This window comes from Rutidosis leptorrhynchoides, chromosome 5 (assembly GCF_046630445.1).
Source record: "Rutidosis leptorrhynchoides isolate AG116_Rl617_1_P2 chromosome 5, CSIRO_AGI_Rlap_v1, whole genome shotgun sequence".
In the NCBI taxonomy this organism is placed as follows: domain Eukaryota; kingdom Viridiplantae; phylum Streptophyta; class Magnoliopsida; order Asterales; family Asteraceae; genus Rutidosis; species Rutidosis leptorrhynchoides.
The window spans coordinates 441,504,148-441,524,181 of record NC_092337.1 but is presented as its reverse complement, the minus strand read 5'-3'; the positions used below and the strand labels follow the sequence as shown (position 1 = coordinate 441,524,181).

General features: G+C 33.1%; 1 protein-coding gene across 1 annotated transcript; it reads left to right on the top strand.

Moving 5' to 3' along the window:
* Positions 1–12,645: 12,645 nt before the first annotated feature.
* Positions 12,646–19,194, top strand: LOC139846503 (oligopeptide transporter 7). Its single transcript, XM_071835987.1, has 5 exons — positions 12,646–13,238; positions 13,358–13,455; positions 16,688–17,257; positions 17,395–17,650; positions 18,319–19,194. Exons 1-5 carry the CDS (start codon positions 12,711–12,713, stop codon positions 19,108–19,110), a joined length of 2,244 nt encoding a protein of 747 aa, XP_071692088.1. The 5' UTR covers positions 12,646–12,710; the 3' UTR covers positions 19,111–19,194.
* Positions 19,195–20,034: the final 840 nt, after the last annotated feature.

Below are 20,034 nucleotides of genomic sequence, written 5' to 3'. Positions count from 1 at the left end.
ATGTCGAACCCTTGTGTTCGTAACTCTCTAAGTTCTACTTTGAGCTTATTGACTTCATTTCTAGGACGGTGCTGCTCATTCATCAATTGCTTGAATGCCGACCACGGTAATGCGTAAGCAGCATTTTGTCCTACCTGTTCAAGATAGGTGTTCCACCACGTTAACGCAGTACCTGTGAAGGTATGCATAGCATACTTAACTTTGTCCTCTTCAGCACACTTACTTATAGCAAACATCGATTCGACTTTCTTGGTCCACTTTCAATCCAATTGGTCCTTCGGTTCCATCAAATTCCAAAGGTTTGCAGGCAGTGAATTCTTTGTAGGAGCATCCTACACGATTTCTTGTGGAATTAGTTCCACTGCTAGATCCAGAGTTATTGTTATTTTGCATCGCAGCCTGTACTGCGGCTATGTTTGCTGCAAGGAAAACACGAAAATCTTCATCACTCATATTCAAGTTCTGATGAGTCGTCGGTGCCATTTCCTTCAAAAATAGCCAAAAGAATTGAGTTAATCATATAGAATTTAAGAGTAGTCAATAGTATTTCGTAGCATTATATGAACTTATTTATAAAAGCTTTTTCTTCATATTAGTATTTTATAGATTTAATTCGGGTAGTACCTACCCGTTAAGTTCATACTTACTAGCTACTATACAACTCAACTACTACGCTTCTATATGAAAAACTTATTACAATAATATTTCGCGTTCAAATTTTATACAGTATTTTACAAACTTACAATACCGCTATTATACATATAGGATGAAATATAGCACATAATAACTTTACTACTCGGCAGCTATAAAGGCAATTCTAGTTAATACGCAAGTTGTTCAGCAAAAGAAATAAAGACACATAATTCATAAGTCCAGAAACAAGTCATGCATTCAGGTTTTACTAAGACGACTTCCCATCCTTGATCTTGTGGAAAGTAACCGTTATGACCATTGGCTAGGCAGCATGTTGTCATATCGTCAAAAGGATGAGGGTTTCGTAATGCCCAACAGCCTCGTAGTAATCTAAAAACCTTGTTTCTTACCCCAACTACTGAGTCCGTCACTTGTGAGAATGTTTTATTTAAAAGTTTCAACCCAATGTTCTTTTTCTCAATTTGATGAGAAGCGAACATTATTAACCCGTAAGCATAACATGCTTCTTTATGTTGCATGTTAGAAGCTCTTTCTAAAGAACGGAGTCCTATGTTGGGATATGTTGAGTCAAAATAGGTTCGTAACCCGTAGCGTAAAATTGCATCTGGGTTTCCCGCACTAAATTCCTTAAAGAAAACTTGGCGTAACTTAAAGTCTCCCCAATGTGATATACCCCATCTTTCAAAGGAAAGCCTTTTATATACTAAGGCATGCATGGAATGTCTTTTAAACGTTTGACAAACTAATTTTGCCGTAACTAATTGTGGTGATGAATTCTGCCCGACTCTAGACAAGATTTCATCAATCATATCTCCTGGTAGGTCTTCTAAAATTTTTGGTTGTCTATCCTTAACGTCCATTTTGTGTTTTTATACTGTAAAATAGACAAGGATTAGATTCGTAAAAGATAATTAACAAACAATACAAGAAATATTTTTACATAGAACATAAAAGTATAAGCACACTACAATACATATAATACACAACATGATTATAACCCTCTAATCTGAATCACTGGTTTCTTCTTCTTCGGACTTGGTTCGTTTTCCTAATTTTCTAGGGATATATGGTGCTCCTCTAATACGAGTCGTCATTTTCCACAATGATTTAGAAAAACCTGGTGGTTTAGAGGTTTCCGGGTTATTGTTACAATTTGGGAGATACGGATGTTGCCGATACATATAAAGTTCATCGGGGTTGAAATCAGGTTTTTCTATTTTTACACATTTTCCCTTATTATTTTCTTTTGCTATATTAAATTGGGTCGAGGTAATTTCTATAACATCATCGGAATCCTCATCGGGATCCGATTCATCGGAAAATTGGTAATCTTCCCAATATTTTGCTTCCTCGGCGGAAACACCATTGACCATTTTTAACTTTGGTCCGTTGGTTGAGAATTTTCTTTTATTTAAAAGATTTACTGAAGGTATCAATATTTCTTCCTCCGGAATCTCTTCTTCTTCCAGTTCTTCCTCATCTGGTTCCTCCTCTTCCGGTTCCTCCTCTTCCGGTTCCTCCTCTTCAAGTTCCTCCTCTTCCGGTTCTTCTTCGAGAATTTGTGAATCTTCCTAAATTATATTCGACTCTTCATTATTATTAGGTGAGTCGATGAGATTTGTACTAGTGGTAGACATCTATCACACAATATCAAACACATTAAGAGGTTAACATATCACATAATATTTACATGTTAATAATATATAGTTTTCAATAAAAGTGTTAAGCAATCGTTTTTAAAGAAAACACGATCGAAGTCCAGACTCACTAATGTATCTTAACAAACTCGATAAGACACACTAATGCAAATTTTATGGTTCTCTAAGACCAACGCTCGGATACCAACTGAAATGTCCCATTCATATTGATTATAAACGTTCCATATTAATTGATTTCGTTGCGAGGTTTTGACCTCTATATGAGACGTTTTTCAAAGACTGCATTCGTTTTTAAAACAAACCATAACCTTTATTTTATCGACAAGGTTTAAAGGACACCACCTAGATTATCCAGAAATGATAATCTAAAAATATCACAATTACACACTACCAATACATATTGGTTTACAATATTAATATGTTACAACAAAGTAAATTTCGAATGCAGTTTCAAACAATATTATACAAGCATGCTGACACCAAATCTTGTCCATATTTTAGCATGTAAAAGCGGAAGCTCTTAATAATCACCTGAGAATAAACATGCTTTAAACGTCAACAAAAATGTTGGTAAGTTATAGGTTTTACCTATATATTTATCAAATCGTAATAATAGACCACAAGATTTCATATTTCAATATACATCCCATACATAGAGATAAAAATCATTCATATGGTGAACACCTGGTAACCGACATTAACAAGATGCATATAGAATATCTCCATCATTCCGGGACACCCATCGAATATAATAATTTCGAAGTACTAAAGTATTCCAAATTCCAGAATGGGGCTTGTTGGGCCCGATAGATCTATCTTTAGGATTCGCGTCAATTTTGGGGTTTGTTCCCAAATTCATAGGCTACCAAGCTAAAAAGGGGCATATTCAGCTTCAATTATTCACCCATATAATGTAGTTTCATTTACTTGTGTCTATTTCGTAAAACATTTATAAAATTGCATGTATTCTCATCCCAAAATATTAGATTTTAAAAGTGGGACTATAACTCACTTTCACAGATTTTTACTTCATCGGGAAGCAAGACTTGGTCACTGGTCGATTCACGAACCTATAACAAATATGTACATATATATTAAAGTATGTTCAAAATATAGTTACAACATTTTTAATACGCTTTAATGTTTTAAGTTTATTAAGTCAGTTGTCCTCGTTAGTAACCTACAACTAGTTGTCCACAGTTAGATGTACAGAAATAAATCGATATATATATCTTGAATCAATCCACGACCCAGTGTATACATGTCTCAGGCTATATCACAACTCAAAGTATATATATTTTTAGAATCAACCTCAACCCTGTATAGCTAACTCCAACATTACTGCATATAGAGTGTCTATGGTTGTTCCAAATAATATATATACATGGGTCGATATGATATGTCAAAATATTTGCATATGTGTCTATGGTATCCCAAGATTACATAATATATTAGAATACATGTATAATACAATATGAGTTAGCTAGGATATGATTAATATAGATTTGTTACCAATTTTCATGTGGCTACAACAAGAAAAATTATCCAATCTTGTTTTACCTATAACTTCTTCGTTTTAAATCCGTTTTGAGTGATTCAAGTTGCTATGGTTTCATATTGAACTTAAGTTTATGAATCTAAACAGAAAAAGTATAAGTTTATAGTCGAAAATACAGGTTACAAGTCATTTTTGTAAAGGTAGTCATTTTAGTCGAAAGAACGACGTCTAGATGACCATTTTGGAAACATACTTCCACTTTGAGTTTAACCATGATTTTTGGATATAGTTTCATGTTCATAAGAAAAATCATTTTCCCAGAAGAACAACTTTTAAATCAAAGTTTATCATAGTTTTTAATTAACTAACCCAAAACAGCCCGCGGTGTTACTACGACCGCGTATATTCGGTTTTACGGTGTTTTTCGTGTTTTCAGGTTTTAAATCATTAAGTTAGCATATCATATATATATATATATAGAATATGTGTCTAGTTGATTTTAAAAGTCAAGTTAAAAGGATTAGCTTTTGTTTGCGAACAAGTTTAGAATTAACTTAACTATGTTCTATTGGTTACAAGTTTAAACCTTCGAATATGGTAGTTTTATATATATGAATCGAATGATGTTATGACATCATTACTACCTCAGGTTTTGTGGATAAACCTACTGGAAATAATAAAAATATATCTAGCTTCAAAGGATCCTTGGATGGCTTGAAAGTTCTTGAAGCAAAATCATGACACGAAAACAAGTTCAAGTAAGATTTCCACTCGAAATAAGATTGTTATAGTTATAGAAATTGAATCAAAGTTTGAATATGAGTACTACCTTGTATTAGAGAGATATCTTACTGTAAATAAAAAAGATTTCTTGAGATTGGATGATCACTTGAAATGGATTTGCAAGATTGAAAGTAAGCTAGCAAACTTGGAAGTGTTGTTGGTGTGTTCTTGAGTAGTTGTTTTATAACTTGGTTTATGTATGGATTTATGAACTAGATTGAGCTAGATTTTGTTGAAGATGATGAAGAACACTTAGAACAAAAGAAGAACACTTGAGAGAGAGTAGTTTGATGCATGTAAGTTGCAAAATGAAAGTGTTTGTGTACACCCATTCTCACGTGAATTATGGTACATCATATAGGCTCCATTAGTTTGTTATTTTGTGAGATATTTCATGCTAGATGTTAAATGATGGTTCCCACATGGTTAGGTGACTCACATGGGCTGCTAAGAGTTGATCATTGGAGTGTATATACCAATAGTAAATACATTTAGAAGCTGTGTATTGTACGAGTACAAATACGAGTGCATACAAGTAGAATTGTTGATGAAAATGAATGAGGATGTAATTGTAAGCATTTTTGTTAAGTAGAAGTACTTTGATAAGTGTCTTGAAGTCTTTCAAAAGTATATGAATACATATTAAAACACTACATGTATATACATTTTAACTTAGTCGTTAAGTCATCGTTAGTCGTTACATGTAAGTGTTGTTTTGAAACCTTTAGGTTAACGATCTTGTTAAATGTTGTTAACCCATTGTTTATTATATCTAAAGAGATGTTAAATTATTACATTATCATGATATTATGATATATTAGTATATCTTAGTATGATATATATACAGTTAAATATTGTTACAACGATAATTGTTACATATATGTCTCGTCTCGAAATCATTAAGTTAGTTGTCTTATTTTTACATATGTAGTTCATTGTTAATATACTTAATGATTTGTTTACTTATCATAATATCATGTTAACTATATATATATATATCCATATGTATGACATCATATAGTTTTTACATGTTTTAACGTTCGTGAATCACCGGTCAACTTGGGTGGTCAATTGTCTATATAAAACCTATTTCAATTAATCAAGTCTTAACAAGTTTGATTGCTTAACATGTTGGAAATACTTAATCATGTAAATATCAATTTCATTTAATATATATAAACATGGAAAAGTTCGGGTCACTACACATTATATGTTAAGGTCGGTTACCATGTTGAACAATGAAATCGAAATGAATTTTATGTATCGAGAGAATGATTTTTATACACAGGTTATGTGTATTAGTTTTGTGCACGAGATATGTGCACGATTATTTAAAAATTGCGAAGCAACCTATGGGGGAGAAAAGGATACTAACCTACTCTGCTAAGCATTATGAAAACTGGTTTCGTACACGAGATAGGTGTACTGTATTTGAATCTTGTGGTCTATCAAAATGATGAATTTTATTGTTTACGATAAACTTATGAACTCACCAACCTTTTGGTTGACACCTTAAAGCATGTTTATTCTCAGGTATGAAAGAAATCTTCTTCTGTGCATTTGCTCATATTATAAATATTACTTGGAGTCATTCATGACATATTTCAAAAGACGTTGCATTCGAGTCGTCGAGTTCATCAAGATTATTATTAAGTCAATTATAATTGGATATATTATGAAATGGTATGCATGCCATCAACTTTCGATGTAATGAAAGTTTGTCTTTTAAAAACGAATGCAATGTTTGTAAAATGTACCATATAGAGGTCAAGTACCTCGTGATGTAATCAACTATTATGAATCGTTTATAATCGATATGAACGGGGCATTTCAGTTGGTATCAGAGCGGTGGTCTTAGCGAACCAAGTCTTGCATTAGTGTGTCTAACTGATAGTTGTTAAGATGCATTAGTGAGTCTGGACTTCGACAGTGTCTGCATGTTAAAAGTTTTGCTTATCATTTCGTGTCGAGACACGTCTTACTGCATTTAGTGCATCGATAGTGTATAGACAAAATTCATATCTTAGCGTATCTGTTACTATAGACTTGCCTGACATATTTCGTAATGTGACACCGCTGATTTTTTTTTAATACGTGGCGGAAGCATTAATATTAAATAAACCATTTCAATAACATAAACATATTTAATTACATATTCAAATCACCTGACAGTTAATATTAAACTAATACAACTGGTGTCACGTGACATTATAACAAAATCAGTTTTTAACGAAAAAGACACATCAGAGTTTCTTCATAGTCAAACATAACAGCACCATGCCCGTCTTCTCCCAAAAGCACTATCTACAAAAGCTATCAACCTGCAGGAAGGAGATGGAGGGGAATTAGCACGAAGCTAAGTGAGTACGACTAACTACAGGCCATAGCATACACAAGTGTTATACTAATCATGTCACGTAGTCTAACACACAAACATCACCCAAGTGCCGTCTACAGAGACTCTGGCGGCTCGGCCAAACCATTAACCACCAGCTGATCGGACTGGGGCTTACCAGAAGTTCCTCCACCACCGTATGTATATACATAATCCACACGCGACGGACGTGTCATTCACATATATATACACCACGGCTGTCTAGACTACCACAGAGGAACCCAACCCGCATGTTGATCTCTCCTACCGAGGCAACCACACAATAGGGACGCACTGGGCTCCAGCAGACAAGCATCAACTAACATGCAGTTATCACAACAACTAACTAACAACAACAATAAGTATATATAACAAGCATGGCAATCATAATATAACATGCTTCTATATACTATATTCTCCAGTTAGTCCCACTCACCGTTTACCAGCAAACGAGAAGGTGTTCAGCTATCTAATCACTGAACCTTCTCTTTCTCCTTTTCTCCTGAGAAATACATATACACGAGTTAGTTTATGTCCATAAACGCCAAATAACACAATACAGAAAATTTTGTCTGAAAACTGTCCGCTAAAAATTTTCTGCTTAACACTTGTGCACTTTCAAAATTTACATCATAATCATCAAAATACAAACGGGCAGCATAACGGCTAGAAATCAACACTTAGGTAAAATATTCTGCCCTGGACACTCAGTCGGTCGACTGACCTTCCCAGTCGGTCGACTTATTTGATATTTCCATAATCGGCCGAAAGTCAAACTCAATTGGTCGGTTCACTCTCCAGTCAGTCGGTTGTCTGTCAATCGGTCGACCCACTATATCAGTCGGTCGGTTGTCTGTCAATCGGTCGGTCCACTATATCAGTCGGTCGACTGTCAACCGACAGTCGGCCGACTGTGTTCATCATCTGCAGATTATGAACACAACCTACGGACTTCAAGCTAAATTCACCAAAACTCGATCTAGAGCTCGTTTTCGACACCAAAACTTACCACAACTCAATTACTACATGTTATAGACTATAAACCCACAAAGTTTTGACCATAACAACATCAAATCCATGGATTTTGACACAAAATCAAGCTTTTGAACAAATACACTTAAAAACACCATTTTAACACTAAATTGATCATGAAGGCTCATGATTCATACCTTAAAAGAATCAGTAGAGTGTAAAGAACGTGATTTCAAGACCAATTCGAGCTCAAGATCAACAATGGGAAATTAGGGTTTGATAGTTAGAAGGGATGAGAGTACGGAGTGTGTTTGGGAATTTTCTAGAAATGGAAAGAAGAACACACAGACTAGTCACTTAATTTAGGTTAATTTCCCACACTGTGTAACACACGGGTATTTATCAGTTATCTGATATCTTTCGTACAACATTTGGCAACCCAAACGAAGTCCAAATTAAATAAACAAACCTGTTCTGTGACCCTTGTCACAAACTGGTCCTAACCACAACATTAATTAAAAATAAATATTAAATAAAAATAAAAGCATAATTAAATACAACACTAACTTAAGGGCACTTTGGTAATCTTACATCTAGGCCCGATTGAGGATGTTACATGTAAATTCCTCCATAATATACGAAATCTTTTGTTCTATATATAGATATTATATGTAAATAGAATACCATCCGATAGCCAAAAATCATTTCATACCGAAAAACCCTTTACTCAAACGTATGAAATGAAACTCGCCACTAGTTTAAGTTCTTCGGAATCCGATAGCTATTCCGACATAGATGTTCACCTAAGCTCCGAAAACAGCGTCACCGAAATGAATCAACCAATCAGTCATCATCAATTCTGGATGAATTGGGGGTGGGTGCGTATTCAACTTAATCAATGGAAACAAGAAGAAGGTGATCCCTTCCATCCACCACATTGCCCTCTTGGCGATGAACCTGAAGCACTTACCGGCGAACCTGTCCGAAACACCATATTCACCCTCATTGCCAGGATATCACACAACGATTATATGATATCCCAAATTCTGAACCTTATTCATCCGCTTGTTCCAACCGCCAATCATCCCGGAATAATAGAAGAAGTCAACGAACTTCGCGCTCGAATAATCAATTTGGAAAATATGGTGCAAAATTTACCAGCTTCGGCAACATCACTGGCACCAACAGTACCAGCAACATCAATACCAGTACCACCAACAACCCAAGTTTCAACATCACACGCCTCAACATCTCATTATGTACCTCGATCATAATCATCGTTCTACGAATCGATCTACATCATTTATCTCCGTTCGACATGATGATTATGTAATCTCTAATGTTTTAGAGATTATGTACTCTAGATTTAACCGTAAATCAAATGAGTTTAATATCATATTGACTCATTAAATCCACGATTACATCTGAAGAAAATATATATATGTAAGTATATTTTCATAAAGATTGTAATTAAAAATTCTTTTGTACAAACTGTTAATGGTGAAAATATTTACCCGAGGAATATTTAGATTTCACATTAATAAGTTACATTGTACATTCTTCCAATCTGATTCAACAGTCATTTACTATCCTACTTACATCCACAGATATACATATCCGTTTGCCGCAGAATAACCAGTTTCATTCAATTTCATATTTGGATTTTGACCTATCAGGATCCAACAAATGGCATAATGAAGAAAACATTGGACAAAATAAAATTTGTTAGAAACAAACAAATTAACTATGAGAAATTTTGTTAAGAATCCACGCTAACAAAATCCTAGCTAACTGTTCCTAGCTAACTGTTAATTCCGTATTACATCTTATTTATCGCAATTTATTTATCGCAATTTTAATTTTAGCAATTTTATTTATCGTCATTTAATTTCTGTTATTTATTTTACGCACTTTATTTATCGTCATTTAAATAATGTTATTTACGCATTTTAAATACCGGGACACGTATACAAGGTTTTGACATATCATATCGACGCATCTATATATATTATTTGGAATAACCATAGACACTCTATATGCAGTAATGCTCGAGTTAGCTATACAGAGTTGAGGTTGATTCTCAAATAATATATATACTTTGAGTTGTGATCGAGTCTGAGACATGTACATAATGGGTCACGACACGTATTAACTAATTCGAATATTATATATTAAACTATATATGAATTGTTGAACTACTAATTGTGGACTACTAACTGTGGACTAATAACATTGGACAATTAAAATGAATTAAAATATTGATTATAACATATGAAACTAAACATTTCTTCAAGTTTGCCACTTGATTTCATCTTAAACCTCATTTGTATCTTGACGATTACAATCTGCATTCAAATCTTTCATGATTCTTGAAAACACCTCAATCGAGAGGATGAACCAACCGCACTTCATCTACGGAAGGAAAAATTTATGCATATAGTTATGCACCTGAAAAACTCTCGGAACCTGAGTAAACGTTTGACACATATCTGTGCTAACTCCTTTGTCGTTGTTATTACCGAAAATAACTTTTCAATCCCTTTTCAAAATAGCCAATTTTGTCACAGCTCCAGTAAATAAATTTCGACTTTTCATTCGAATAAACCTTATTATAACTTTGATATATAAGTTTGCCTTTCGTCATCGTTACCGGAAAACCGTTTATATTCCACTACATTAGCAGTAAACTTACCAGTAACTTCATTACTCATTGACTTAAGTCTCTCCGAAGAACCATTATATTTGTTCGTTAAAACCTATTCATATACTCGTCCACGTCTTATAACGAGAATTACCATACCAATTACCAGAATCAGCTATCTGTATTTTGAAATCTCACAGTATGTCTACATCCGCAGTTATATGTATACATATAACAATTATCTCTTAGAATTATGATCTTCCATTCTGAAACTCTGAAAAGCACCCAGTCTACGAATCAATACTCTGAATGTTGAAAAGGCTGAATGAAGCAGCAGAAACTGTAAACGACCTTAACCGTCGAAAGTTTGATAATAAAGAATAGTATGTTGACAAAGCTCAGAAAAGTTGGAACTGGAAAACGAATTGAGCAAACCATTAAGGAGGTTGTGGACAAATCACAAAGACTAAACCTGCCTTCAAAGAATCCAAATGACTCAGTATCTGCTAAAGTCGTTAACGAATACCTTACTCCTGATTCTAAACCTTTACGGACAAATTTTCTTCATCATCCATCGATATTAGAAATTCTAAGATATCATCGTATCTTTCATTATAAATATCCTCGATATTTCTGAAGATATTTTCATAACTATTCTTATCTGAAATCATTTATCTCTTCGCAATATCAGTGTTACATCAGAAAGGAAACTATTTTAGTTTCTGAATTCTGAAAAATTCAAATTTAAAATTCGAATGTTTTTGAAGAAGTGTTGGGAACTGAAGCATGAGTTAGTATAATATAATGACACTTGATCAACGTGATTATATTACAGGAAGCCATGCTGAGTTTCTAATGGAACGTGATGATTTACAGATTATAACGTCATCATGTGCCATGTTCACGACTCTTACATTCTATCTATTATATAAACATATCAACAACATAATTTCTTGATAGTTTTATCTTTCCTCTTGAATTTTGGTAATTTAATCAGTCAAGATCGTGCTATTACAATCTCGCCCTTAGAACATTAACTCTATTCATTCCGAACTTCATACCTACGAATTCTGGACTATGATTCGCTTGACTTAAAGTCGAAAAAAAAATATGGAACTCCAAAATATAAAGGAAACGAAAGGAGTAGAATTTATAGTGAAATATCAGACAGAGAAATCGAGACAGATCATCGCGTTTAACCAAAGAGGATTCTAAGTACCAAATCTTATTACAAAGATTTCCTCTAAATCCTTGAATTCCGAAATCAACCACGATTACGTCATTGGTTAAGACAAACCTGCATTTACTCATTTTATTCTTTTGTGATAGCTTCACTCGTACTCTCCACATAAATGAATTGTTTTATCCATATTACTCACTGATGATAAGACTCTAATTTTTAGCTCGTATGCGTCATGAAAACATACTTATTGTCAGCCATTACCATCCCCAATCAAATTTCGGGACGAAATTTCTTTAACGGGTAGGTACATAAAATTCGATTTTGACCCGTTTTGACCCAAAATAAAAAACCCGAATTTGAACCTTTTTAGCAGTTATGAAACTGCCATTCGGCAGTTATGACACTCCCGTTTTTGGTTATTTAGTCTGGTACATTTAATCAAATTAATATATACAAAAACACATTTTCTTTGTTCAACAATTCTGAGTTTTATCCGATTAGAGATTTCGATAGTACCATCGAAATACTTTGATCTAAAAGTGATTACACGTCTCTCAAAGATCCGAATTCGAAACTCTAATTAACAAGAGTTGAACCGACTTGTAATTAAAGGTGTGAACCTCTAAAGTCTAAACAATCTCTTAAAAAAAGCATCTAAAATTCTCAGGAAGTCCTGAAAAGATGAGTTGACTAACCACCATACACATAATCTAAACCCGGTTCGTTTATTTAAAATTACGTAATTTTTTTTTATTGTATGTAATAAATGAATCGGTATATAAGGAATATTGACTGGCCACGTCGTCATCAACCGTATTTGTAATTAGACATTCATCCGGTTAGGTGCACATTTTCTCAATTATTTATTTCTTTTACATTTATTTCTCCTATCAATAAAAGAAAATATCCAACACAAAAAAACTTCACACAACCCAAAACCACAACCCATGATGGATCATGATGAGATCCACACACCACTCATACAATCTTCAGATCCTTCTCTTCCATCATCTTCGGAGGTGACACGTGTCAACGATGAAGAACAAGAGAATTCACCCATCAAACAAGTGGCGTTGACTGTACCAACAACCGACGATGAATCACTTCCTGTTCTCACTTTTCGAATGTGGGTTCTTGGAACATTATCATGTGTTTTATTGTCTTTTTTGAATCAATTTTTTTGGTACCGAACTGAACCATTAAGCATCACGGCTATATCTGCTCAGATCGCTGTGGTACCACTTGGTCAACTCATGGCTGCTAAGATAACTGACCGTGTGTTTTTTAAAGGCTCAAGTTGGGAGTTCAGCATGAACCCGGGTCCGTTTAATGTTAAGGAACATGTTTTAATTACCATATTTGCGAATTCGGGTGCGGGTACGGTTTATGCGATTCATGTCGTGACTGGTGTCAAAATTTTTTATAAACAACATATGACGTTTTTTGTGTCCCTGATTGTTGTTCTCACCACTCAGGTACTCAGTATTTATTTTTTATTTTATTTTTTTTATCATTATCTAATTAAAAGGTTCAAATTTAATTTCCTTATATTTGGTGGTTTTAAATTTAATTATATAATTATAATTATATTTAGGTGCTGGGTTTTGGATGGGCTGGAATATTCAGAAGGTATCTGGTGGAGCCAGCTGAGATGTGGTGGCCATCTAATCTCGTTCAAGTTTCGTTGTTCAGGTTAACTAATTAACTACGCTACCATATTACGTACATGCATATATTTATATTAATATACTATTGTTTAATGAAATACTTTATATAATACGTCATAATTATGAGTTGAAGTTTATTACGGAGCAAGTAATTAGTCGTATTTAGTAGTGTGTGTTTGGTAGGTATGACGTAGTTTGAAATTGGCACTTTATGCATCTAGATTCTAGACCAAAGATGTATATAGAGATGCTATTTTTAGTTTTTGAAAAAACCTTTTATAAATTATACTGTAATAGTTTATAATTGATATTAATTTATTTACTATGTATTTTTATTTATATATTTATATATAATACTTATAAGACGGTAAAGAAAAAATTTAACTCATGTTCCATTAATAAAGAAAGTGAAATAATAAATAAAGGTAGATACTAGATATGAGAGTTTTGCCTTTCAAAAAAAAATAAATAAAGGTAGATATGAGAGTTTAGTGTTATTTAATGGATATTTTTTTCAAATGTATAATTATTTTAGAACATATATAAATTGTAATTTAGATATTATTTTAAGAGTTGTCATTATTTTTAAACATATATAATATAAATTATCATTATTTTAAGGGTGAGTCCAGTGCATAACTTTCCTAACAACCTTATAGACTTTTAGAGACCATATACTTAACGATGAGTTGTTATTATTAATTATCATATTTGAAATTACATGGCTCAATTTTACTCTCATGACTCTTTTATATTTATTCTTCATATCATTATCATTTTGTAGATAATTTTTTAGAAAAAGTTTTAAAGAATATATCGTTTCTCTTTAATTTTCACCCACAATGCCTGAGTGTGGCGTTATTCTAGGAACGTTTAGATTATAGTTGCTTTAAATGTACAAAAAGATGACACCCATGAGTTGACATTTCCAAAGAGATTCTGCTTCATTTCTGACGTTATTTATTTCAAGCACGTGAACTTGACCACGATATCTATGTATTTTAGGAATTTTCAGTTTTTGAGAAAACGAATTTACATGAGACTTGATTTCATATACTCCGTATAAACTATCACGATAAGACCAAGAATAAATCGGTGTTACCAGACTAATTTGACGATGATTTTGCAAATTTGATGACCCTAACGCCCTTAACGCGACTTCAAAACTAATGTCAGGGGGACGTCAGTCAGCATCCTAGTGGGGAAAAAATGCGTCACTGACATGTGGCTTGATATGATTGGTGTGTTTGGTTTGACCGATTCGAACGGTCATTTTATCGTTGATTTTTATTACTTTCTAAACACATAATTCTCATCTTTTCATCATTCACTTTCATATTTATCTTTTCACAATTCACTCTCTATACAAATATTTAAATAGTTTCATATTAACACAAAAACGCACCAATATCTCACCCGAATCGACCACCTACGCCAATGGGTTTTAATGACTATATGGCATACGAAAGTTATTTGGTCGACAAACTTCAACAGTACAATGATTGCGATAACTCGGACTACTTTAGTAGGTTAATAATTGTATTTTCTATTTTTAAGTAACTTTTTATGAATATTAATTATTAGTTTTACTAAATAATGTTTTAATTCTAGATAATAAAATAAAAAATATGTAGGCCTTACAAAAATTTGACACTTACCTTTAGGGTTTAACAATGTCCAATTATGTCTTAAAATAATCATTCATTTTTCATACATAAATATAAATAATAATTTAAAGTTCTTTTATATTCTTAATTTATTAATTATTAATGTGAAATAAATAAGAAGGTAAAAGGTCAAGGATAAAACTGAAAATAAATAAGAAGTGTTGTATGTTTATGACATTTCTCAAATTGTATGATTTTTCGTACTATTAAATTGGGATAGAATGAAAAATAAATACTCCGTTGAAAACTACTCCCTATAGTCTCATATATATTGTTCTGTTTTAACTATAAATATATCTTCTCTTTCTAACTTTGACTTTAAATTATTTTGGGTTACATAGTACTATACTTGATGAAAGTTACACTTTTAAAATATATTCAAACACCACCGTTAATTTAAATTTTCATCGAATGATATATAATTTTTTTTATATCGAATGATATATAATACAAAGAAAAATATTTTAAAGTTAGAACAAAAATACCCTTAAAGTCAAAACAAGATAATGTATTTGGGACAGAGACAGTATGTACTACTTCGAAAATAATATTACTACCTCTTAGAATAATTGTCTCATGTTAACTTTTATAGTTTTTTTTTAACTTTAATCTTAAATATTTTTTTTTATTTTATATAGCACTTGATGAAATTTAAACCGATAAAAACACATTTAAAATTTAATCATATAAATTTTATCAAATACGGAGTATTATATAATATAAATCAAATATAAAGTTTTTCCCAGCCTTTCACTGTTTCGTGAATTGCTGTTTTCATTTATATAAATTCGTATTTTGCTAAAATAATAATAATAATAATAATAATAATAATAATAATAATAATAATAATAATAATAATAATAATAATAATAATAATAATAATAATAATATAAATCAAATATAAAGTTAATATTGAGATAAAAGGAATTTTTAAAGGTAAATGGAGATGTATTTTGATATATTTTTGAGGGATTATATTATTTGTTGATTTGGACAAAAGTTATGGACCTACCAAACTGCTTGAAAATGACAAAGACGTATGTATAGTCGCAAGCAAGAAGGGGTTATAATTCATAGGTCCCCTTAAAGCTGGAACCAGTTATACAAACCTTTTTATTCCCTTTCATTCACTTTAAAGCAACCAATTTTATCAGGTTTTTATATGTATATATATATATATACTCCGTATTAGTACATTATAAATAAATAAGAGGGTTAAAGTAACATGTGAGCTTATGATAGATGTTAAGAAACATTTATTAACGTTAAACTTTCTTTATATAATAAAAAATAAGGAATATTACATTAGATACATAATTTATTTTATAAAAATTAATGTTTATTATGTAAATGAATTTTAACTAATACAAATAATAATTGCACACACTACCACCCATCACGAATCACAAATATATGAAAACAATTGTCACCTTCCAAACTTTGAACTCCCTAACCTCAAGGCACCACAATACGCTAGAGTAATACGGAGTAGCTTTTTACTTTTTTTTTCATTTATAATTTAAAATTAATTAATCTTAATCTATATCAAATATGATATATGAAAATGATTTTGTGTTTGTAACTTTACAGGGCTTTGCATGAACAAGAAAAACGACCCAAAGGGGGATTGACACGTACCCAATTTTTTATAATAGCATTTGTTTGTAGCTTTGCTTACTACATTTTCCCGGGCTATCTTTTCCAAATGTTAACTTCACTTTCATGGGTCTGTTGGATCTTCCCATCATCAATTATGGCCCAACAAATAGGTTCCGGGCTTCATGGGCTTGGAATAGGTGCTATTGGGCTTGACTGGTCCAGTATTTCTGCATACTTAGGAAGCCCATTAGCGAGCCCATGGTTTGCAACTGCCAATGTTGCTGCTGGTTTCTTTTTAGTTATGTATATCATCACTCCCCTTTCATATTGGTTCAATGTCTACAATGCCAAAAACTTCCCTTTCTTTTCTGATGGTCTTTTTACTGCATCCGGTGAAGAGTACAATATTACAAAGATCATCGATTCTAATTTTCACTTTGATAAAGCTGCTTATGAAGAAGAAGGGCCTCTTTATCTTAGTACTTTTTTCGCAATGACTTATGGTGTCGGTTTTGCTGCTCTCTCATCAATGGTTGTTCATGTCTTCCTCTTCCACGGAAGGTAAATGTTTAAGCACACAATCGCTAATTAACGTTTTCAAACAAGATTTGATGCCATAAAAATGATTCTACTTAATAACTTGATTATTTTGTTATGTTGTGATTGTTATGATTGATTCGTCATTTTGGTTATGATAGTGAGATTTGGGAGCAAAGCAAATCGAGTTTCAAAGAGAGGAAAATGGACATACATACTAAACTAATGAGCAAGTACAAACAAGTGCCCGAATGGTGGTTTTGGTGTATACTTGTGATAAACATATCTTTAACAATATTCGCTTGCGAGTATTACAACGAACAGCTCCAATTGCCATGGTGGGGCGTGATTTTAGCTTGTGCCATTGCCATTTTCTTTACTCTTCCCATTGGTATTCTTACCGCCATCACTAACCAGGTAAAACTTGGGGTAAACTAGGTAAACCTGATAAGTTTTTTCCTGTTATGCAAGTCAACTAAAGTCAAAAGGATGTCAAAAGAAATCCTAGGGGTGTTCTGTAAATAATGAAATTTCACAGACTAAAAATGTAACTAGCTAATTATTTTTTTACAAGTTTGTTAAGACGGTTAGAAGCAGATTAGTTTATATAATCTCTCTAATCGGTTGAGCAGTTAATCAAGTGTGTGTAATAAACGTAATTGCTCCCAAAGTGTGTGTGTTTTTCCATTGATTAAACTAAGCTATATTACATTTATAGTCCCTGAAGCTTCTTTATTTACATAACACCCCTTGGACTTCTTTTGACAGTCTTTTGGCATCCTTTTGACTTTTAGTTGAGTTGTATACTCTTCAGGCATTGTCTTTTACAACTATATGTGCTTTTTAGAAAACTTTTCATCTCTAAAAAATAAAATGGATCCAAATATGAGTTTTCAAGATAACTTAAAAAAAAATCTCTTCTTTTTCATTACTACGCAATTGTTGAGTTCAACTAATTTTCTTAACCTTTCCTAAATTGGAGCATGAAGAAATTTGAACACATTTTTGTACAAAATATTCTATTATACTAAAAGCACCCAATTTGAATAGTTCTAAACTACAATCAAGCATGTATGTAATTTCAGGCTCCGGGATTAAACATTATTACAGAGTACATCATCGGGTACATATACCCTGGATACCCGGTCGCCAACATGTGCTTTAAGGTGTACGGTTACATCAGCATGACTCAAGCTGTTACGTTCCTTCAAGACTTTAAACTCGGCCACTACATGAAAATCCCACCTCGAGCCATGTTCATGGCACAAATTGTTGGAACCCTCATTGCAGCTTTAGTATACTTATGCACCGCATGGTGGCTAATGGAAACAATCCCAAACATTTGTGACTCATCATCCGACGTATGGACATGTCCCGGTGACCACGTGTTCTATGATGCGTCTGTTATCTGGGGTTTGATCGGGCCCCGCAAGATCTTTGGTGACCAAGGAACTTACACAATGGTCAACTGGGCTTTTCTTCTCGGAGCAATAGCTCCGGTGCTGGTTTGGTTCGCCCATAAGGCGTTCCCAACCCATCACTGGATCACATTAATAAATATGCCCGTGTTGATTGGTGCCACGGGGAGTATGCCCCCGGCAACGGCTGTGAACTATACGGCTTGGATTACGGTTGGGTTCTTGTCAGGGTTTGTAGTGTTTCGATATAGGCCCGATTTATGGCAACGACATAATTATGTGTTGTCGGGTGCATTGGATGCTGGTTTGGCGTTTATGGGTGTGTTGTTGTATCTTTGTTTGGGTTTGGAGGAAATTGGGTTAGATTGGTTTGGGAATGATCTTGATGGGTGTCCTTATGCTTCTTGTCCTACTGCACCTGGTGTGTTTAAGGAGGGTTGTCCTGCTTTGACATTTTGAGAAAAGAACATGATTTATTAATTATTACGTGAATTGTTAATTAGCTGTAAACATATTTGTAATTGTAATTTAGTTTGTTTGCTTTATTGCTTCTATTCCTTTATGATATGTGACATTTTATTTGCTTTTTAAAGAGACATAGTGTCTGAATGTGAGAGTTCAGTATTTCACCTTTTGAAGGGTATACTACTATACTAGTAATAAAATATTCATAATAATCAAATTCAAGTTGCTTCAAGCAAGTATTACTACTAGATGGATTTATTAAACCAAGCTTAAATAGTCGTTGGCCTAGTCGTTTGCCTAGGGTTAGTGACTTGTTTTTCCATTTTATGTGCCTCGAAAGTTGCAGACGTCTTTCGTACGGGCTTCACCGGAGAGGGTTTTTACCACATGCGATGCCCGTATGGATTCGCCGTATGAATTTCTTTCAGAGAGGCGATATGATTGTAATAATTCATATCAAGGAAATGATCGGGTGAGTGGGTGAGTGTCGACATCGCACTCGGCCTCTCGACAGTGATTTCTAACCGCCGTTCGAAAAATAAAAAGTAGTAGTCCTTAATAATTAATTGTAAGTTGTTTCTAATTATGTATAGTTATTTTATTTATTTATTTTGCCATATATATATATATATATATATATATATATATATATATATATATATTGTCAGCTTCTGATTGGTCAAATGCATGCGTTAATAGTAACTCCTTTTAAATTGAGAAAGGGTATTTTAGTCTTTTTAATTCATAACATTATTTAATTTACAAAGGGTATTTTTGCCTTTTTGGTTATCAGCTACTGATTCCAGAATTCAGTCACACACCCCTTCATCTTCTAAGCTCTTCTACATTCTTCTTTGCCATTATCAAGTTACACCTGCTTCTTTTCACCATCTATTTTCTCGCCATCATCGCCAACCT